At 37.0% G+C, this 24029-nt stretch overlaps 1 protein-coding gene across 4 annotated transcripts in view; it reads right to left on the bottom strand.

Moving 5' to 3' along the window:
* Positions 1 to 663: 663 nt before the first annotated feature.
* LOC123671538 (peripheral plasma membrane protein CASK) overlaps positions 664 to 24029 on the bottom strand; it is a 368319-nt gene continuing 344953 nt past the window's right edge. The window contains exons 11-21 of one of the 4 annotated variants that reach the window (XM_045605441.1): positions 13679 to 13870; positions 12454 to 12618; positions 11351 to 11419; positions 10395 to 10424; positions 9871 to 9984; positions 8119 to 8257; positions 6553 to 6672; positions 6368 to 6490; positions 4088 to 4195; positions 3053 to 3228; positions 664 to 1671 (exon numbers count right to left, since the gene is read on the bottom strand). In XM_045605441.1, the coding sequence (XP_045461397.1) occupies positions 1492 to 1671; positions 3053 to 3228; positions 4088 to 4195; positions 6368 to 6490; positions 6553 to 6672; positions 8119 to 8257; positions 9871 to 9984; positions 10395 to 10424; positions 11351 to 11419; positions 12454 to 12618; positions 13679 to 13870 (1416 nt within the window). In that variant the 3' untranslated portion in view covers positions 664 to 1491. The remainder of the gene's footprint in view (positions 1672 to 3052; positions 3229 to 4087; positions 4196 to 6367; positions 6491 to 6552; positions 6673 to 8118; positions 8258 to 9870; positions 9985 to 10394; positions 10425 to 11350; positions 11420 to 12453; positions 12619 to 13678; positions 13871 to 24029) is intronic. The other 3 variants (XM_045605442.1, XM_045605444.1, XM_045605443.1) reach the window with 3 other exon arrangements.

The raw sequence follows: 24029 nt of genomic DNA on the forward strand, positions 1-24029 counted from the left end.
AGCTTTTTTGATGGCAATTTCGGCAATATGCCATACCTTGGGTAAAGATTCAACGGTTCATGAGTTATTGGGATTCTTATGAAAAATAAGGTGACGATGAGGACTCACATTTTTTTTGAATATTTCAGCAGAAAAAGCTTTTTTCGAAAAAATTTTTCATAAGAATCCCAATAACTCATGAACCGTTGAATTTTTACCCAAGGTATGGCATATTTCCGAAATGGCCATCAAAAAAGCTATCTAATGATGCAATAATATACTGGGTGTGCCATTTGGAATAAGGAAGTAGTAGTCTGTTTCCGGTATAACCGGAAGTTGTAGAGATCTGAAAATATTTTGGGGAGAAAGATCATTGTCTCAAACCCCGATATGCAAATTTTCAGCTCAAAATTATGATTAGTTTTCCATAAAGGTCTAATAGGCCATCCCGGTGAATCACCCTGTATACTTTATAGCTGATACCCTGAATTCTTCCCGCCTCCTCACCAGATCAGACCAAGGCAAGACTGCATCCTCACAAACGACTTCAGTAAAAATCTATATGTACATAACTATCTTAGAGGTATCAATTAATTAATTATAATATCAATGCCTAGAAAATTAGGAGTTGGACAAACTCATCAACAATCTAAATGGAAAATCAGAATCACATGTGGCAATCAATAATTATCAACAGAATGTATTCAAGTTCAAATTGCAGACCGGAAAAATACTTATTTACAGTTTTTCTTCTTGGGTAACATTTTCGGGGTATTTTTCCGATTTGGACTAGATTACATTATCAATTAGTTTATTAATTTTGAGTGTTCGATGTAGTTTTCCAGCCTTAGTATATCATGTTACTTTCGTCCTCCGGATCAACAGACGTCCGCGGATAGTTCAACGGGAAGAGGAGAGATGGCAGTGTTTTGATAATATATACAAGACATATAACACCAAATTTCGTGTTTCGAATGGAGCAGAAATCGAACTTAAAAGACCCGTCTGGCAATTCTTATATCCTATATTTTAATCGCTGAAGAACCTTTTAGATTCTTCTGAAAAACGACAGTAAGTTAGAATTAACGACAATTCCTTAAAAATTGGCTCTATCCAACGAGTATACTCCTCATTCTAGCATTGGCTGCCAATGCTGCAATGAAAAATGTACCTCCTCGTCGGATATGACTCAAGGAAACATTTTATCCTCGAGGGAGATAATCTTATCTTCACGTGGAGCATCTTCCAGTTGAACCGTCCGAGATGGACCTTTATTTTCTGTAACATGAAACCCGACCAAAAACGAAGCCTTCAGCTTGAATATCACCTTATTTTAACCAACCAACAGGCATATTACTCTTACGTATATACATTTTTGAATTTTCATTGCACAAACTTCTAGTGCATAGCGATCAGGAGCGATTCGAGTAACACGAATATTAAGTTGAGAAAACTGACGATGGCAAGAGCTCAGAAGTTCTGGAGAGAGCCGAATTCCGTGCACGCTTGCTGTCAGTAGACCCACGACACCGGTATCCACTGCGGTGTCGTCTGCACCTTCTCGATGGCGCTCTCCAGAGCCGCTATGGTGTCGTCGATGTCGTTGTTGACTATCGTCAGGTCGAAGTAGTGGCCGTATGCCTGCCGCAGCATGTCTGACTCTTTGGCTAATCTCTCTAGGCTGCCGTCATACTGAAATTATCAACATTATTTATTTATTTATTCATTTATCTACATAAAAACTGTGGTAAATAAGTTTTTTGACCCATCAAACTTACATGGGGAGTCACTAGAATCATACAAAAATATGTATAACACAAATTGTTACATTGTTTACAAACACACTTTGAAAAACAACTACACATCGAACGGAATTCAGACTAGGTCATCATCGAGGAATTATTTGGCACTATAATAGGCTTCCTCCATCAACATCCCTCTGAGTCTTCTCCTCATCTGTCCCCTCTTAAGCGTTTTTAGGTTGGAAGGTAGCTTATTATATAATTAAATAGCTAAGTGATTTACGTTCTCTTGAGCTGCTTTCACTCTGTGATATGGTATTTTGAAATGATCACGATTTCGTGTTTCATATTCACGATGACAGTTGTTCCTCTCTATTATTTCTTGATGGTCGAAAATAAATAGTATGCAGGCAAGTATAAAAATACTCGGCAAGGTAAGAATTCCTTCCCTCGGGAACAATTCGCCACAGTTTTGTCGCCAATGCACCCCGCACAGCACCCTCAAAGCGATCTTCTGCTTTCTGAATATCCTGGCACTCTCGAAAGAATCGCCTCAAAAGAGCACGCCAAAATTGAGAGCACTATGAAAGTGTGCAAAATAAGTCAATTTTGCAGCTTCGGATCTCGCGAGCTGCCTGATTCTCCTTATAGCATGAGTTGCTCTCGATAGTCTCGGAATCATCATATCAACATGAAGTGAGAAGCTCAGGTTGGGCATCAATGTCACACCAAGAAGTTTCAAGGAGCAACCGGAAGACGAAACACAAGATTCTATGTTGTGTGTGGCTTGTTAAATTAGGACAACGCCAGGCCACACACAACTTTGATGATGCACCAGAAGCTCTGGAAGCTCAGATTTGAAATTCTTATGAATGCACCCTATAGTGCGGATATATCACCAAGTAACTTCCACCTGTTCCTGTCATAGCCAACTCGCTTTGGGGGTACAAATTTGGCCTCATAATAGGCCTGCGGAAATTGGTTGTTGGAGGTTTGGCCAATAGGTACAAGGGTTTCTGTGAGATGGGCATTATGAAGATAGATACTTGTTAGCAACAAGTTATCGAACGGAACGACACATTTTTGACTTGAATTGGAAATAAAGCGGCAAAAACAAAATTCATTTTTCCCCAACCTTATATTATAATTCAATCGATCGAAGAAAAAAAAATCGAGATAAACTGTGATAAATATGAAAACAGAAAAGTAGGCCTGAACCAGGTTTGTAGAAGGAGAATTTAGTTAGCACAAATCTTTCAGGAAGGAAAGAACTTAAATAGGTGGAAAAATACATGCAAAGAGGACAAGAATTATCGATTGCTTTTACTTACATCATTGACGTTCTGTATGATGGGAGCTGCTATGAAGACGACGTAGGGAGCGAACTCGGCGGTGCGAAGCGCCTTCAACGCCAACGGCTCGACGTCCAATATGGCCATCTTGCCCTCCTGATGTATCTTTCTGATCGTGTCCAGCTTGGTGCCGTACATAGCCTCCTCGTGCGTACCTTTAACAAACACTGTTGACTGGTGAACGAATTTTGAGACGATCGGGGTTTTCGAAACACCGAACATCTAGGGGGAGGGGGTATGAAGACGATGCAGAATTTTGACGAGCGCGGTTGGTTTCATTCTCTCTTTTTTTTTTCTCTCCGGACATCTACATGCCAATCTTGAGAACGGTTGAAAGCGACACCTGGTCGGTTCTTGCGGAATTAGCGCTCAACAAGAAGAATTGGGAAGTATACCTAAAGCCGAAGGCTTTCATGGATAAGTTTTTCTTAATTTGGAGTTCTTAAATACCTGTGTTATCAGTTGTGCACTCTCAGAAAGATCCTTTATAAGAATCATTCGTTTAACATTATTAGAATGATGGTGCTTGTAAAATATAGTTAAGATATTGATTTTTCCAAGTAATGTAAATAATTAATGAGTATACGTTTTTATAAAATAGAACACTTTTCCAGTGCATCGAAGAGAAGTTTCAGCACACCCAAAATTTAAAATTTTATGTTGAAAATAAAATTGCAAACTCAAGCGTCTTCAGAAATTAGATATATACCTTTTAACAGTTATGGGATCTCCAAATGTGCATGAACAAACGAGAGCACAAAAGCTCCTGACTTTCTTCATTTCTAACTGTGTATTTTCATTTGACACTTTGTCTATAACTAGAGTAGGCATCTTACAAAGGTCGACTTATAATTAACGACATAAAAACTTCCGAAGATGCCTATCGTAGTTGTAGGCAGAAGATCAGGTTAAAAATCTAAGAATTTTTCATCTCCCAACTCTTCTTGTTGTTGCTCACAAGAACCGTTCAAGTGAAACAAACCAGCAAAGAGATATTGCGCAGTTGTTGCTTACCGTATTCCAGATACTCGTTTGCGGCAATGTCTCCCATCATCTCGTCATGAGAGACGAAAAAATAGTTCCTGCCATTCTCTTCTTCGGCTCTTGGTTGTCTGGTTGTATCTGGGGACAGAAAGAAAAGTTACCCGAAAAGAAAAAAAATTTCGTGAGTTGATCTAACCATAAGGCGAAAAATAATTCAATCAATTGTAAGGCAAGAGCAGTTCTAGGATCATTAATCAAAAAGCGGCATATTTCGGCTTTCCGAAGATTAGTTAACATTTTTCAATATTGTTTGTGTTACCTACGATGCCTAGAAATCTTGATGTATGCACTGATTAGATTTTGCTTCGAACTTTTCGAAATAGACCATCTAGTCTGGGTTGGTTAGAACTTAATAGAGTTCTGTGAGGTGGTGGCTCTTCAGAATAGTTCTAATTCTCGCTCTAGCTTCGTTTTTCAGTCCTTGTCATTATCGTTTAGTTACATTTAATCCAGTGGTTAGTTCATAAGGAATAGTTGTAAGTCAGGGTCTCCCAACATTTATTTATATTTCTCAGATGTGATGCCAACTATCTTTGATTTCGAAACACCCTTTGAAACGGTCATTGACGACAGTCTCAGTGCAATAAACTTCGTAAATCGTTTGGACGAAAAGTCCTCCATATGGTACCGAGATTGATCAAAATCAGTAAGAGGCACAGGTATTGGAGTAGATGAGCCTAAAACGAGAATCTCTAGATCCCTGGGAAGTGTGTCCTCTATCGTGCAAACCGATATCCTAGCTGTCTACACTTAATGCACCCAAGAGTTTCTCAAAAGAAACCTGAAAGGCTTGCATATTTACATCAGCCAGGCCACGCTGAGATCCTTGGAACCATATAGCCAGGCATCACTTCTGACATGGTAGTGCCGTAATACCATAAAGCAACTGGCCAGAGGCAATAAAGTAACTCTACTATGGGCACCGGGGCATTGTGATATTGAAGGAAACGACGAAGCCGATGAACTCGCATAAAGGGCATCAAGGTTGAAACCTGTTGGCACTGAGCCCTTCTGTGGGCTTGGAAAATACCAATAGAAGACAGCGGTCCAACAATGGGGGAGGGACAATAGGAAAACCCTCTGTAGGGAAACTCCGGGTCTTGCTCAGGCAAAAAAATTTGTGGTGCTTTCAGGAGATGATGATCTGCAGGCACTTTGGAAAGGAGGTAGAAACAGTCGAACATATAATGTGCAAATTTCCTGGGCTGACTGGCCTAAGAACCACTCACATAGGGAAGTCAGTTCTGGATACTCAAGAAGTAATAGCCAAGGTTCCTAAGCATGTAGGAGATTTTGTTTACAGCATCTCCTCCTTGGGTTTGTATGAAAAGGTAAGGTTAAAAACAAAAGATCAATTTGGTCGCAGTTCCCGGTAGGCTGACAGAGCCGTAACGACCCCAATTCAGTGGAATAATAATAATACAGGGTGATTCACCGGGATGGCCTATTAGACGTTTATGGAAAACTAATCATAATTTTGAGCTGAAAATTTGCATATTGGGGTTTGAGACAATGATCTTTCTTCCTAAAATATTTTCAGATCTCTACAACTTCCGGTTATACCGGAAACATACTACTACTTCCTTATTTCAAATGGCACACCCAGTATATTATTGCATCATTAGATAGCTTTTTTGATGGCAATTTCGGCAATATGCCATATCTTGGGTAAAAATTCAACGGTTCATGAGTTATTGGGATTCTTATGAAAAAAAGGTGGCGATGGGGACTCACATTTTTTTGAGTATTTCAGCAGAAAAAGCTTTTTTCGAAAAATTGTTCTTCTTTTTCGATTCCGCAAATACGTAGCATTATAAGACTGTTCGCGGTTTGGGACAAAAATGTACAGGGTGTTTATAAGAGGATCATGAACTTGGACAACTCAAATTCATCAAAACTCAAGATTTTCAAATTAGAACCTATATTTTTTATTATTTCAGTCGATACTACGTCCAAAAATAGTAGGGGTTAGGGAGAAAGATCATTGTCTGAAACCCCAATATGCAAATTTTCAGCTCAAAATTATGATTAGTTTTCCATAAACGTCTAATAGGCCATCCCGGTGAATCACCCTGAATTAATAAGTCAGGGTTTCCCAACATTTATATTGCCGAGCCTTCCTGAGTCTTGAATAACATTTTCATTTCCCTATTGCATCTTAATGTCGATTGATTGAATTATTGAAATGTCAGGATGCGATTCAGTTAGTGAGCAAGGTTTTTTGCGAATATCATAAGGTAGCATACTCACGGGGTATTGGATAAGCATATTGATCCGGATGCCTAGCTATCATGGTATTCTTTATATGTCTTCTGCCGACACCATGGGCACCTAATAAAACTAAGGTTTTTCTCTGAAAGGCGGGGTCAGTCACTGCAAAGCAACACTCTTGTTAATTGGGCTCTGGATATTAGGAAAAGGGCGATCATACTTACTAGGCAACTTAACAACCTCTTCATATGTTACTAAATCTAATTGGTCGAAAACAGCATTGTGTTTTGCTAAATATTTGTCCTTGTATTGTTTTTTCTTACGACCAAATATTGAGCAATTGACTGAAATGCAAATTGAATGTCATTAAATAATCAGGGAATAACTAAAGAATTGAAGAAAAATTGCGAATTTTAACAAAATCTGACAACATTTAGGTACACTTAAAAGTCATAGAATTGCCTCATCTTGATTCAAACAATCAAAGCGTTTTTCCCAGCAGATTCAAAGGAGTAGATTTATAGATATGAAATAATTGATTTTTGTTATACAGGATGATCCTTAAAGTTGTACATTGAATTCAACTATAGACTCTTTTGACGAAAAACACTTTTTTCATTCAAAATTTTCCCAGAATCGGCTCTTAAATTTCCAAAATGGTTTTTTCTTTGTATATTCATCAAGTTTTCAATAACTTAGAGACAAATAATATTTTAATTGTAATTTTTTTTCCATATCTAATGATTTCAAAGTAATATCCGAGTGGAATATGGGGAAATAATGAATGAAAAAAAGTTTTAATTGATGAGGAGAATTTCCAATTGAATGCAATACACAACCTCAAGCCTCAACCTCATTTAATGTCGAAATGCTGTTTTGGGTTAAGGAAATATAATAAAGACAAGAGATACCTGTGGAACCATCACAACCATTAGCATGAGAACATCCTTTTTCCAGGTCTGTGGCCATTCAGAAGAAAAAGAGTCACACATAATTCGGGAAATATTTCAAACTAAACTTGTAGTGTTTTCGAAGAAACATTTCAATTCGACACCTTGGAAAAGCATTTTTCAACATGAGTACCCCGATTTGTAATTATAAACAAGTGTTCTGTACACTGGTTTCCATTTATGGTTTTACAGGAATAAGAATAATATTTTGATTAACTTTCACTGTCCTTTAAAAACTTGAAATCGAAAAAAAGTATTATTGTTGGTTATGCCAAGAAAGATAATTTTAGAAAAAATGTAATTTATTCTTTGTATATTCAGTTTGAATTTGAAAAAAAAATTAAAAATGTTTCTTCGAACATGCAATTTTGTCAAGATGTCAGTGCAATGAATAATGAAGATAAAAAGATGATGGTGAAAGCTGAGAATTGATAAAAATAGTTTTTCAGACTTGAGATTTGTAATTCTCTTTCTCAACATTCACTTTCTCAATAATCTACACGTGTTTGTTTGAATCAAAGGAACATGCAAAGTAAAAAGAAGGGCATTCATTCAAAAGCGTTTTAAGACAATTCGAAGAAAACTGCTGAGAAAAAAGCTCGATAAAATGATTATTCTATAATAATAAATCATCATAAAACTGTTTCTTGTAGGCAACAAAATCTCCTAAGCTTCGACTATTGGTGTATGGGCCTTCTAGATGATTTTCTTTAAGTGAATGATATCTAAGCTCAGCCGACTCGATATTACAAACGGAAGATACGTTTGATATATCTTCGGTATTTGTTAATGCGCTCTATTTTTTCTTTTGCTAGATGAAAAGCTTCACTATTAGGTTACCTTGTTCTTGTTTGGTTTTTTCCATCGCTGCGCATGCGGCCCTCCATTCCTGCAGCTCCGGCGAAGGGATTAGTCCTGCTGATCCTGCGGAATTATCCTTTCTGGCTTGCCACCAATGGTGATCGTCTTTACTAATGATCTGATACGAAAAAACAAAAGTTGTAAAAACCCTAAGGTGCATTGATATCAACTGATTGATTTTCACGTTTTACAAAAATAGGCAGTTGATAATAATAATAAGTTTATTCGTTCGAAAACTACAAATAAACTTGAAAATACTGTGGAGTTATTCAATGAAAACTGTGTACAGATATACAGATGATGGACCCACTATCAGGGTTCAGTACTTGATGCTAGTACTTTCGCATCGTGTCAAGATGATTCAATTTCAAATTTGTCTACAATAAAGCAAAAGTGAGTTGATTAACTTAATAATGTCGTCAGATGGGAGTTATCTAGGTTCGAGTTACAATCTACGATCTAGAAATCTCTGAAGATGTTTACCAAAGTAACGGGTGTTTTTTTTCGAGGTATATAACTTTAAGTTGGCATTACTGTTCAAGATGGCGACAGATTTAACAGCTGTCAAGTGATTTATTCTCAATTTGGTTTGGCAATTCATTATGAATAGACTCACGCCTGAACAGCGCTTGCAAATAGTGCAATTTTATTTGGAAAATAATCATTCTGTGCGGAATACGTATCGCACACTACGTCCATTTAATTATGTTTAGCGATGAAGCGCACTTCTGGTTGAATGGCTACGTCAACAAACAAAACTGCAGCATTTGGAGAGAAGCTTATCCTCAAGTGTATGTAGAAACACCGTTACATCCAGAAAAACTGACTGTTTGGTACGCTTTATGGAATCATTGGACCGTACTTCTTCAAAAACGATGATGGCCAGAACGTTACAGTCAATGGTGATCGGTATAGAGCCATGATTACTAACTTTTTCATTCCTGAATTGAACAACCATGATGTCCAGGAGCTGTGGTTCCAACAAAACGGCGCAACATGTCACACAGCTCGTGCCATAATCGATTTATTGAAAGACACTTTTGGTGACCGACTAATTTCACGTTTTGGACCGGTGAATTGGCCTCCAAGATCTTGTGATTTAACACCGCTAGACTACTTTCTGTGGGGCTATGTGAAGTCATTGGTCTATGAGGATAAGCCACAACCCCTTGACCATTTGGAAGACAACATTCGCCGTGTTATTGCCGATATACGGCCACAAATGTTGGAAAAAGTCATCGAAAATTGGACGTTCAGATTGGACTACATCCGAGCCAGCCGTGGCGGTCATATGCCAGAAATCATATTTAAAATGTAATGCCACAAGATTATCTTGCGGATAAATAAAATTCATGTCAATCGAATAATCCATCGTTGTTTTATTGCAATTTAAAGTTCTATAGCTCTAAAAAAACACCCTTCAGTAAGCAAAATGACGAGTGAAGAACCGAAAGAACTACGGCTAAAAAAGACGGAATGTTTCAATTCTGTTGGCATTTAAAGCCGTTTAAGCATTATGTTCGTGCAGAAAGTCCAAATTTTCCGCAGTATTACAGAAAGTAATCCTTTTTTCGTACTAGTGCAGAAAATAACATTCGAACTAGTGAGTAAAGATGCTATCTTTGCACTAGTAATCAAGAAAACACTTGTTTCTACTTCTGTAAAAGGTTACACGTTTCCTTATACCTTTTTCGTGAAAATCGTTCTTCAGTTTGAGTATAGTTGACTTACTTGGAGGATATCACCTGTTTTGAAAGCTATACCAGCCTGGGCACAAGGGATGAGGTCGTCCTCTAGAGGATCATAGTCGAATTGAGCACGTACAAAGATCTGCAAAGGAGGAGACTATTTTTGACTAAAAACCTCCTAACTTGGCACAACAAAAATCATTCGGAAATGCGAATGGTATGAACTCTTTCTACAAGCATAGGGTAAGGTGAAAACATTAGGTACTATAGTGCTCTTTACCAGTTAACAATATTCAAATAAGGTTTTCATTGAATTGATTGGAATAAACTCATTTCATGCCTTCCAACAATACAAAAAAAAATTCAACGTAATGCAAGTTTCATCCCACAAAATCCACAGGGAGACAGACACAGAGGAAAATAAGGGTTAAATGGGGGGAACATGCTTATAACCTAACTACTTGAGAGAGAAAAAGCAGAATTTCACAAGGTGTTATGGAAAGAAAACTATGCACTACTACCTCAACAAAGCAGATGGTGGCTTTAGCCAAATTCAAGTTTACTTACAAGCACTGGTAGGGGCTTTATCCGGAATAACTAGAAGAACGAAATAGAATATGCATTAGGTATTGAGATTGTTTATATCCGGATTACTCCGATTATAGAAGAATGCTTCTATAGAGCTGTAGTCAAATTTGGAATCCATTGAATAATATATGAAAAGTTATACAATACTATATAATTCTGATGAAACAAATAATTAATGAAAAAATGAAAGCAATATAAGATCAAACAAAATAAAAATAACTATACAGGGTGTCGTAAATTTGAATGTTTCGAAAACTAGTAGACTTAGAGAAACAATCTTCAAGGACTCATGATCTATTTTTTTGATAAACAGATATCAGAAAGCAGATCATAGATATGCTGATTCGTTCTCGAGTATCAGGGCGTTTTTAAAAAATGACTGTTTCAAACATTTCGCTATATCTTCATTTCTGTTAGAGATTTAGAAAAATTCCAAAACGTTTTTTTCAGTAATTGTTATGGTTTATAAGATAACATAACAAATAATAGAAATTAATTACCGTTCTAGACATATGGAGTTTATGTTTCTTAAATAGGGCATATATGCCTCGAATACAATTATACAGTGGACACAAAATGATCTAAATCTCGAAATAAATAGAAAATATTTATATATATGGTGTCCCTTCAAGAAAATGAGTCAAAAATCTCAATATCTTTGAAACGGATGACATTTTTGAAAAAATTTTAACGGGATGCTTTTCGATAAATCTGCTTATTTGTAATACATCGAATATATCTTTGTACTTCACCAATAGGTTTTTATAATTGCAGATTGATTCATTTAGAGTTTATATGATCAATTAAGGCGATATTTCATGAAGAACATGAAAATATTACTGAAAGCGATACTCTAAGATCAAGTGGGTTGAAACTTACACTAGTAGCGAATGACAGATGAATAGAATTGAGGCGGAAAAATCTGGGATACTCACCTCACAGGGAGGAGGGGCACTTCTATACGATGGAACAATTTTGAATGTTACCGAGCCTCTTGCTTCCCTCTGGAAATATTCAAAACACATTACATAAACTGAAAATGTCTAATAATAAAATAATTTCGAGATAATCAATCGTTTTTATGCATATCTTGCTCATCAAAATAAAAACGAAATTTAAGCTCGACCAAAAATATTGCTGTTATAAAAGTGTTGAAGAAGATACAAATATATCTATTTCTTGGCGCGCACAACTTTTGGGTTTCTCTTACGGCAGGCCATGGAGTATTTTGCATCTGGATTTGCATCAACATCCTTATAAGGTTCAGTTGATACAAAAACACAAAGTCATCTGACCATGGAGCTAAAATAAAGGACCCAAGTCCTTGAAGAATAACGTTTGGATGACGATTCTTCGAATCGAATTTTCTTTAGTAACGAAGCATATGCTTTCACTCAGTCAAGCAAAATTTTGTCGCATCTTGGTCAGTGAAAAGCTTCATGTTATTGCTAAGAGATCACTACATACATAAAAAAAGGCACGGTATGAAGTGCAATTAAGTCTAGTGGAGAGATTGGTCGGTGCTTCTTTGAAAATGAAAAAGGAGTCATTCAAACCGTAAAATCTCATCGATATCGCCAAATGATGACCGATTTTTTTTGCTTGAAATTAATGATATCGAATTGAACGAGAAAATTAACTTTATTAAAATGGCCTTTGTGAAGAACCTTTTCGAATATATGAACCAAATTGGGTATGTATCGATTCTTCATACAACTGGTTAAAATCCACAATAGAGAAAAATAATTCCTTACATATATAAGATATACAGGGTGAGTCCAAAGACATCAAGTTCCTCAGTGATTTATAAAAAATTCAGAGTTGGGATTTCGTTCATTGTCAGATATTTTATGAGATATCAATATCAATTACTATTGATGATGTCAACACCTCCTGAAAAGTGTGTTTTATTTTCGTTTACTTCCGGAACCACAAAAAAACCCTTCACTATTTATATTGACACTTAAATTCAATTTCAAATCTCATTATGATAACATTTCCATCCAGATCGAAACATGAAAATAAAACCGATACTTACAAGAATCTTCTGCAAGGAGCTGACCGACTGGTTCTGGACCGGGATGCCGTTGATCTCCCTGATCTCGTCGCCGACGTGCAGTGTAGCCTGGCGGTGTATCATGCCGCCGTGCATTATCCTCGCCACTATGCACTTGCCGTCCTCGTTCATTTTCAGGGTGATACCCTAAATGTGTACACAAAGTTTTAATTAGCGCGCTAATTGCTAACGGGGTCCATTTATTGCATTCTAATGAAGACTTATGGTCGGCCGAGGATATCCGGAGGATCAGGCACGCGGCGAACGCGCTCGCGAAATAAGGATAATAATCCTTTATTGTGGTGGGTGAAAGCATCATCCAAAATTGGGATTCAACGGACGATTTGAAGTATAATAGGTACATTATTTATATACAGAGTGGTCTAAACGTAAATGATGATAGCGATCCTTATTGACTCGCAAATAATCTACCATTAAAGTAGTTAAAGAAAAATTTTCACATAAGTGACACTTATGGTATCCCCTTTTATATTGACAAACTGAAATAATTTTCGATTCGTGTGCATCGTTATCGGCTTAAACAGATGTAAACAGATAAATTCTCGTTTTCAATCGTATTCAAACTCAACAGCAATTCAAGTTTCAGAAATTTCGAAGAAAAGAGAATACCCATATTACTCCAGTATATATACAGGGCGTACCATAAAGACCACGTCAAACCGAGGGATTATTTATCTACTGGATTATAATTTTGATCTACTGTATCTCAATTGATATTAGATTTACGAAAAAGTTTATAGATACAAAATTGTGGAGAATTTAATTGTCTACAACTTTTAAAATGAACGTTTTGGTCAAAAACTACTTTGCTTAGAGGTTATGAGCAAAAACCGGAACAAAGTCCGGAAATGTTTAGTTTCTTCGATTCTCCTCAAGTTAGCACAGGGTCCTCGTGTTAGATAACTTAACAGAGTCATCCATAACACCCCCGAACAACCTGTAGAAGTTACATTAAGTTCGGAATATTTTCCAGCAGACCCCTTCTTTTGTATTTGTCTACTGGACTACATAAGTGACACTTATGCTATTATTGAAAATTACATCAATAACAAACTTGAAATCATTAATTTATCGAATTCCCTCAGCTTTTAGAACCATTGTTAGGCAAAAATAAATCACTACCCATAGAATTCACTTCACCAGAAGCTTTTTGGAATACTAAACGGACGAGATTTTCCGCACTCACCATAGGCTCGTCGGTGTTCTTCTGAAACTGTACAAGTCGAACCCTGGTCACGTTCTCCATTTCGACCTCTCCATTGGACCCGTCCAGCTCCTCACCCCCGTTGAGGTAGGGGAGCATTGGGGGCGGCGTGACCCGCATGGCGTCTTCGCCATATATCTCGTGGGCAACGACGTCATGGGCTTGCAGCAGGGCCTGGAAAAAAAGGATTTTGAAATTTTTTTTTTGAAGGATACCAAGAGCTTAATTCAGTTTAGGTTTGAGCCGCTAATATCGTTCATAAAGTTGCCCGACGTTAAAATATGTGTAGAACTTGCTTATATTCTATGTTCAGCCAAAAACGCAGGTTCGACTGAAAAGTGTTCTTCACCTTCCTATGAAATACTAAACTATTATTAACGTATTTTGCTAAACTCGAAAAAAATTTGCACCTTGTTATTTATGACCAAAATAAAGGGTGTTTTTTTTAGGGCTATAGAACTTTAAATTGCAATAAAACAACGATGAATTATTCGATTCACATGAATTTTATTAATCCGCAAGATAATCTTGTGGCATTACATTTTAAATATGATTTCTGGCATATGACCGCCACGGCTGGCTCGGATGTAGTCCAATCTGGACGTCCAATTTTCGATGACTTTTTCCAACATTTGTGGACGTATATCGGCAATAACACGGCGAATGCTGTCTTCCAAATGGTCAAGGTTTTGTGGCTTATCCGCATAGACCAACATAGCCTCACAGAAAGTAGTCTAGCGGTGTTAAATCACAAGATCTTGGAGGCCAATTCACAGGTCCAAAACGTGAAATTAGGCGGTCACCAAACGTGTCTTTCAATAAATTGATTGTGGCACGAGCTGTGTGACATGTTGCGCCGTCTTGTTGGAACCACAGCTCCTGGACATCATGGTTGTTCAATTCAGGAATGAAAAAGTTAGTAATCATGGCTCTATACCGATCACCATTGACTATAACGTTCTGGCCATCATCGTTTATGAAGAAGTACGGACCAATGATTCCACCAGTCTATAAAGCGCACCACACAGTAAGTTTTTCTGGATGTAACGGTGTTTCGACATACACTTGAGGATTAGTTTCACTTCAAATGTAGCAGTTTTGTTTGTTGACGTAGCCATTCAACCAGAAGTGCGCTTCATCGCTAATGGACGTAGTACGCGATACGTATTCCGCACAGAATCATTATTTTCGAAATAAAATTGTACTATTTGCAAGCGTTGTTCAGGCTTGAGTCTATTCATGATGAATTGCCAAACCAAACTGAAAATAAATCACTTAACAGCTGTTAAATCGGTCGCCATCTCGAATAGTAATGCCAACTTAAAGTTATATACCTAAAAAAAAACACCCTTCATTTTGCTTTTTTATGACCAAATATAATATTTCATGTTTCGAGCTTCTTCACAAAAGAAGAAGAAGGGAAATTTACAAATATGAAACTTTAATAATGTATATCAAGAAGAAAAATGTGGGATACAGAGCTAAAATAAAAAATCTAAAGTTTTCGCGAAAGAATCAATTCATTTGTGCAGCACCATCACCTTCCATTTTGGAAATTGTCACAAGATTGAAATTCGTGTTATTAATCGAAAATAATTCGCATTAATAAATAGAGAAGAATTTTTCATTTTCTTTGTTATTATTTCTTCACAACTATGAATAAAGTTGTAACACAAAAAGATTGTAATAAAAGATGATACTACTCAAATTTTAACATTGGATAACACTTTTTTCATAATGCACAAATCATTTAATTACGAAAAAATTGAGTCTACCGTTTATAGCTCACATGTCCAAATAAAAAACTCAACACTTGTTCACTTTTTTCGAAGCGGCGAAGAAGAATAATCGCCAACATTTTCTCTCGTATCGATAATAGGCCATATTTCGAACAAACACGTTTTCCTCGAGGGAATATTTCTGTCGAGAAGCCACTGGTCCAAACATGAGAGGATTTCAGCGGGGCAATTGCTGAATGCTGTCAATTAGGAGAGTTGAATTCTGCCGTCCTAAACTTCAACCGACCGAGTTCCAATTCTCGTATACCAGCTCAAAGGGCATCTGCTATCTTTTTGAGCGTGTCGAACTCGATAGGAACAGGGTTGGAAACTTTCAGATAGTCCGTCGTTTCCATATATACGGGGTGTTTATATTCTAATCGGTGTATTCGGTCCTCAGTTGAAAGGAACTCATTTCGAATGAAAAGATTTAAGATACTTCAAATAATGTTTATGAACGCCTGTTGTAATTAAATAATAATAAAATATCACGATATAGCAGACAATTTTCCAATTCCGAAAAAAGTACTTCCTCGAGAGAGACTCGAATCCACAACCCTCGAATCACTAGTCCAGTGTTGTACCAATTTAGCTACCGAGGAAGCTGAACATTCAACGTATTCGAGGAAGCGCTTTCCCCAGAGTCCGAGCTGATTCCAAAAATGTATCACATGTTGATTCCAATTGGTACAGGTTGGACAAAAATACAATAGTTTTGTGTGTACTCATAAAGTAACGCGTAACATTCTTTATTAGTTAAATTATCAATATTATCAAAAATACTTATTGTCAAGCGGCAATTGGTTTGAATGTAACACCCTGTAGTTTGTTACATTTTTAGATTAATAATAATGAGCTGTTTCCAAACATGTTTGGTACTTGTGGTCTAGCAGACAGAATATGAAAGAAATTATTTCTTATCAATTTAAAAAAAATAAAGTCGTTTAGTTTTTTATGAAATGTCATTATTCGTTTATTGCCGCTAGACAATAAGTATTTTTGATAATATTGTTAATTTAACTAATAAAGAATGTCACGCGTTACTTTATGAGCACACACAAAACTATTGTATTTTTGTCCACCCTGTACCAATTGGAATCAACATGTGATATATTTTTGGAATCAGATCAGCTAGATCAATTGGAAAATGGAGACAAAATGGGGGTGTTCCATTTGAGAAAAATGACGGAGGTCATTACTCGAAAGTAATTCACCCTGTATATTAGATAATTATTCTAAAATACGGTATATTAAAATGACAAATCGACGTGTTTCAGGATTATTTCTTAAAATGGTCTGTTTAGCTAAAAATATGAGTTTCTTCCATGCATTACGGACACAGTGGATATCTCAAAGTATTATTATTCTACCCAGTTTGCCTTATACAACTATTGCCACTTTCCACGATACCGGGTGTTTAAAGTTTAAATATGCATTTTGGTTTTTCCAATAATATATCATTTTTGTACAATTCCTGATCGAAATTGAAAATTTAAAGTTTAAAAGCCTTTGCTACAGCTCCCAGAAATGAATCTATTATATTTCATTATAATCATTTCACTGGAATCCCCCCGTACGTACAAGACATCGGAGAACTGATGAATAATCAGAGAAGAGAACCTTTCTCATTACGAAAACTCGTCCATCCAACGATTCTTTATTCATATTCTCGTCCGGCATTTCTGAAGAGAATTAATACGCAGAAATTGACGATTATTTCCTGAATAATTTCCTCGTGGATTAATATGGAATTAAGGCGATGATTTACATAATTCGTGTCTGCTCCTGCTTCTGAAATATTTCCAGAGTGATTAAGCGCCGTAGAAAGGTCTAAAGGGAATTCATAATTAGGAGAGCTTCTCGACGACCTTCCTGAATGTTTAAACGGAATTTCTGGATGAAGAATGGACGAAGAATGAGGTCGTAGATTGATTCAAGATTGAGATACGTTCGTATCGATAGAACATCTCGAAAGTTGGCCTTTTGGAAGACTCGTCACTTTTACTGAAAGAAGTCTCTACGGAATAGTTAAGAAACTCAGGAGTATACACATCATCAAAAGTCTTGCCCCCCTAGGTTTCCCAAGAAATAAACAATCTATGTTCTGGAAATGAGATTAATATTTTCCTCTTCACCAATTGCCGATATATTTGATAGAAAATCTTTGTTTGTTACTTTTCGCTTTAGACAAAATAGGAAAAATGAGAAAAAATCTGAATTTATTCTTGATTAATTCATGGTCCGTATTACCACCTCTTCTTTCAATATACTGCCCAATATACCTAGGAATCCCACGAATCAAGTCATTAGTGAAATTTTCAGACATATCGTTCCATTCTTCCTGAAGGGTTAAACTCAATTCCTGAAACGTTGAAGGTGGGTTTCGGCGATTGGATATTGCTCTCCCTGAGTAATTCCATACGTGCTCAATTGGATTCGTGTCTGGTGGGTTTGCCGGCCAGTTCATTCTCTGGATATTGTTCTCTTGAAGAATGTTTTGAACCAATGATTGGTTTAATGATGTTTTCTACGTAGATGGCACTAGTCATTCGTTCAACGATAATAAGAGGAGTACGACTACCGAACATGATACCCTTCCAGCACATTATTGATCCGCCTTGAAAGGGCACAACTTCCCAGGCGAAATCGAGTCGATCTAGTCTGCCTTGACTTCTCCAAACCCCTTTCTCATCGACTATCACTTTGTAAACCGAATCGTGACTCGTCCGAAGAAAGTACGTTGCGTCATTGTGGTGAAAGCCAGTCTTGGTGGTGTTCTGCCTATTGCCGATGGGTAGCTCTATGTCCGAGGTACTCTTAAAGGTCTTTTTGCCTTGAATTTGAGGAATCCAACCGACTTCTTATGGTACTGGTTGAAACTATCCGTCTATAGGTTCTCAAAAAATTACTTCGAAGGGCTTACAGATACCATTCGATTCCTTCGAGTAAAATTTGCTATATAATGGTCTTCCCTTGCAGATGTTTCTCTGGGTCGACGGTAAACGCTGCCAGTTTCCAGGAAAAGGGCCACTTTGACGTGGAATATTCAAACGTTGCGCAATCTGGTAGTTCAAAAAAGTTTCTTGATGTAGGTCTTTTATTCTTGCCCGGTCAAACTGGGAAATGGGATGTCCCGGCATTTTCCACGGAATATTCTCAATATTACAATATTCTCAATATTACAATATTCTCAATATTACAACTTTCGATTTTCTCTGACAACTGATGCCTTTTCTGCAAGTTAATTGCTTTAAAAATCATTATTTTCAGGTATTATCCCTTTTTTAAATTTAGTCTTCTGTTTCGTGGTATTATGGTATTAGATCAGCCAAGAGAATGAAGGTTATACTAAGGTGACCTTTAGTTTCATAACAGTATTGTTGTCGATGAACTAAAGTGCGGTCGTTTCAACGTTCACATAGATGACACTTATGCTTTTCGACAGTAGTTTACCTATCTCCTATCGGAACCTAAAAAACTCTCTGGAAGATGTTTTTATCGGTCTCCAGAACAAGTTCATTAGCCTAAGAGCTCTAGCATACATAACCGTCGTCTTTTTCCCAGACATGGATAGGGAAAAATGGACATTTTACCAGCCAGATTTACGGTTCTCGTGCCTGCTTCTAAACGACCCGGGCAATGGCGAAACGACCGTCTCTAGATCATGGATATTCATTCGACTAGACGTAAGATTTACTGGCCTCGAGATTCCGAGGCTTCGTGGCGGGGAATTACGTGGAAATTTAAAAAATTCAGTGCACCTGAAAAACGCGGATTCGAGGAGGAGATCATTAGGCTGCAGGTTGAACGGAAAGGACAGCTGCTTTTATTGGAGCATTTGATGAGCAGTTCAGCAATATTTTCTGGCTTATTGGTTAGATTTTGAAGGATGAAAAGTTGAGGCATTAATTTATATATATTGTCAACTATACAATCAAATTTGATTGATATCATTTTAGTTTAATGTTTCCTTTTTTTGTGAATATTTTATGAACTGTATTATTTGTTATGCCTAGAGTATAAATAAATTGTACCTTGTGTCAATGGCCTAGCTGCTGAGACACGTTAATTTAAATTAAAAAAAAATTTCTATATATGCTCGTAATGAAGAATATGTATGTTGAAATTGGATGGATTTAATGAATGTTTTCACAATTTACACTGAAAATCTAGAAATCTTTCTTGTGTCATCAATTTGCGGCTTTAGAAAATTCTAATGAGTTCCTGAAGAAGAGAATGAAGAATGGAATTTTTTGAGGATTCTAAAGTATCAATATTGACGATGATGAATTTTGTTATAACGGGTGTTTTTTTTCGAGGTATATAACTTTAAGTTGGCATTACTGTTCGAAATGGCGACCGATGTAACAGCTGTCAAGTGATTTATTCTCAGTTTGGTTTGGCAATTCATCATGAATAGACCCACGCCTGAACAACGCTTGCAAATAGTGCAATTTCATTTCGAAAATAATGGTTCTGTGCGGAATACGTATCGCGCACTACGTACATTTTATTTTGTTTAGCGATGAAGCGCACTTCTGGTTGAATGGCCACGTCAACAAAAAAAAAACTGCCGCATTTGGAGTGAAGCTAATCCTCGAGTGTATGTCGAAACACCGCCACATCCAGAAAAACTGACTGTTTGGTGCGCTTTATGGGCTGGTGGAATCTTTGTTCCGTACTTCTTCAAAAACGATGATGGCCAGGACGTTACAGTCAATGGTGATCGGTATAGAGCCATGATAACTAACTTTTTCATTCCTGAATTGAACAACCATGATGTCCAGGAGCTGTGGTTCCAACAAGACGGCGCAATATGTCACACAGCTCGTGTCACAATCGGTTTATTGAAAGACACGTTTGGTGACCGCCTAATTTCACGTTTTGGACCTGTGAATTGGCCTCCAAGATCTTGTGATTTAACACCGCTAGACTACTTTCTGTGCTGCTATGTGAAGTCTTTGTTCTATGTGGATAACCCACAAACCCTTGACCATTTGGAAGACAACATTCGCCGTGTTATTGCCGATATACGGCCACAAATGTTGGAAAAAGTAATCGAAAATTGGACGTCCAGATTGGACTACATCCGAGCCAGCCGTGGCGGTCATATGCCAGAAATCATATTTAAAATGTAATGCCACAAGATTATCTTGCGGATAAATAAAATTCATGTCAATCGAATAATCCATCGTTGTTTTATTGCAATTTAAAGTTCTATAGCTCTAAAAAAAACAGCCTCTATTAGAAAATATTCTTCAATTTTAGTGATTTCACGACATTCATCGTACTGATACCAAGGACACAGAAGGTTAATAGAAAATCAAGGAAGTTGTGAATAAAATGATCAATAGAATACAAATACAAACTGCGTATGTAGATTATGCCATTTAGAGAATGAAAGCTTTTACAATGCTTCTACATGTATGAACAAACAATACGAGATAAAAATGATATGTTATGTTTTTCAATAGCTTCAGTTACAATGTTATTTATCCCTATTCTCCTAGGTCTCTGCGCTCTCGGGAGATAAAAGCTTGAGCGAGTTAGGACAGCTTGTGTTTGTGAGGGTGTTGTTATTATGTTACCGCCATCAGAAGGTGCCTATTCACGTATCGGAGAGGTATCGATCCAGAAATGTCTATTTGCTTTCATGAAGGAAAATCTAAACGAATCGTGAACCTCATAACACACGTTCTGTTTAGATCTTCGGAACGTCTTGTTCATAACTCAAAAAAAAATCCACTAAATAGAAAACAAAGAGCGGCTGCTGCAATAATTCTACCAAAGTAGATGCAGATAGGAAAGAAAAACCTTTTTGGAATGCATACCAATTTAATCAATTTAATCTTGTCAATAATAGGTATATGTATGAGGTAGACTCATTTGTCATGATATATTTTTATGCCAACTATGACAATCATCCATCATTTGAAATTGAGTGTGTTTCGATGTTATTTTCTCTAATCAACAACTTAATGCTCAGCAGATCATCGTTTTTTATTGAATTTTCAGATTGCATTGAATAAATGGACCCAAGCTTGTTCGAAATTTCATATGTTTAAAACTTATCGTCTTTCAGATATTTCGATTTTTCATTAATTGGAGAGTATTTGGAAAAGCCTTATAACATGGAATTTATTTGAATGAGATTTTGCAAGTGATTACTAGAAGAACGGAGGTACCTATGTACTGATCTTTGATAATCATTGAGAACTCAACTGGGGGTTCAAAATGAGAAGATTCATGTATGACTTATTTAGCGTCACTATTGGATTTATTCCAAATGGTACATTCTTTATTTTACTCTCTCTTTTTTTTTACACTTTTTTGGTACATCCTGTGTATTTAGATTTAATGGACCTTATAATGATACTGCGTCGACAAAAAATTCGAAAATTTCAGTACTTAACCGTATTATAGCGTCGCGTCAATGATAAAACACCCTGTATAACAGTAAGAAATAAATACACTTCATTAGTATTATTTATTATTTCATCGCAAATAAACGATGAAATTGTTCGAACTCTTAGAAAGTTATAGTTTTCAATTAATATTTCGAATTCAGCGTTTTCCTTTCGAAAATTGGAGAGTTTGAAGAATAAGAAAACAATATCCAAACATTTCATACTTACGTAACAAAGCATAATCACTCAGCTTGTTCCTCCAATCAAACCAGTGAAAAATCCCATAAATATTTAAAACGTCAATAATAGGTGAAATCATATAAACCTGCAGCGACAATCATCAAAACTGCGATTGATACGGCTAATAAAAATATGAATAATAATAACAACGTTTCAACATTAGGCTATAATATCTGGCCAAAAACTGTCCGCCCGCGGTGAATAATTCATTTGGACCCTTGTTACGCTTGCGACTATCGCCATTGTCCGGCAAGCGAGCCTTTTGCGCGTCAACAAAACGACCAATCGGCGATAAATTAATCGAAATACGCATAAATATCGAATGTACGTGTTATTTTATAAACTGTATCGGATTAAACGTGCCAGTTTTGTAGCGCCGCTCCGTGACAGTTCCGTTACCGCTCTAATGAGCCCTTTTGTGCGACATTGTCATCGTTTCGCGCCCGGGCGGCCTATAAAATATATAGGCAGCACTTCGAAATTGATTCCGGATGACAATCGGAATTGGCGCGATTATATGCGATGATCTACAAATGAAAACGTTATATTGACGCATAAATTATAATGGGTGAATTGCGGGACAGGTCCGGATTAGGGCGCGACGAGGCCCTAAGAATTGATGTTTCCTACCTCAATGAGGTTTGACCTTTTGGGAACGTGTATCCTTAACGCGGTTTAGAGAATGGGTTAAGAGACCTCCGTTTCCTTTCAGTCTCTTTTAATTATTATGGGTTTTCCAATAAGAGGTTTGATTTTGATATACATAAGCGTACAACTTTGCTTCCGCCGTTTTTTCCCGAAATTTGAGGCATTATAGTAAAAAACTGGTTATACATTTATGATTCAAAGTATTGTCCATCGCTGGCCACTACTTTTTCCCATTCTTCGGGTAGCGTACGAATCCCGCGTTGAAAAAACTTGTCATTTTTTGAAGCGATCCACGAATTGACTCAATTGTTCACTTCTTATTTTTTTTTTTTTTTTTTTTTTTTTTTATACGCATCTCTCGGGAAAAGACTGAGCTTATAACGCCCTTTCAAGCGCCCCGAGATGAATTTAGAATAAATCGGTTTGTGCGTGTCTTAAACTGCTGCAAGTTGTAACCCAGGGGGAATACATCTTGAGGTAGGGTATTCCATAGCCTTGCAGTTCGGTAAATGGATTTGGTACTTACTTGGCGGAAATTCATTATAAACAAAATAAAACGAAGTAATTTCCACTATATTACTATAATATAGTGGAAATTACTTCGTTTTATTTTGTTTACTTCTTTATAAACAAAACAGGTGATAGTCAGTCTGGAGATTACGGTGGGTAGCGTAGGACTTCTCATTTCAACGTTTCCAAGTATGTCTTGACCATTTTCGCAACATGGGGCGAGCATTTTCATGCTGTAAACTCTCTTTGTCATGTCTCTAGTTGTATTGCGACAGTTTGTCTTTTAACGCATTAATTGCGTTCGATAACGATCGCCTGTGATTGTTTCAGTCGATTCCAAAACCTCATAATACACTACGCCAAGCTGGTCCCACTAAATACTGAGCATGACCTTGGAACCGTGAATATTTGGTTTGGCTGTCGACGTGGAAGCATGGCCAGGATATCCTCATTACTTTCTGCGCTTGAGATTATGGTAATGAACCTATTTTTCGCCTCCAGTCACAATGCGATGCAGAAATTCCTTCCGTCTTTGCCTTGCAAGCAGCTGTTCACAAACAAACAACCGCCCTTCAACATCTCTCGGCTTCAACTAGTACGAAACCCAATTTTCTTGTTTCTGAATGATTTTCATAACTTCCAGGTGTTTTAAAATGGCTTGTTGCTTCACTCCCAAAGATCCTGCCAATTCTTGTTGCGTTTGACACGAGTCTTGATCAAGTAATCGATAAGTTTTCACTAATGACATAG

Source organism: Harmonia axyridis, chromosome 1 (genome assembly GCF_914767665.1).
Source record: "Harmonia axyridis chromosome 1, icHarAxyr1.1, whole genome shotgun sequence".
NCBI lineage: Eukaryota > Metazoa > Arthropoda > Insecta > Coleoptera > Coccinellidae > Harmonia > Harmonia axyridis.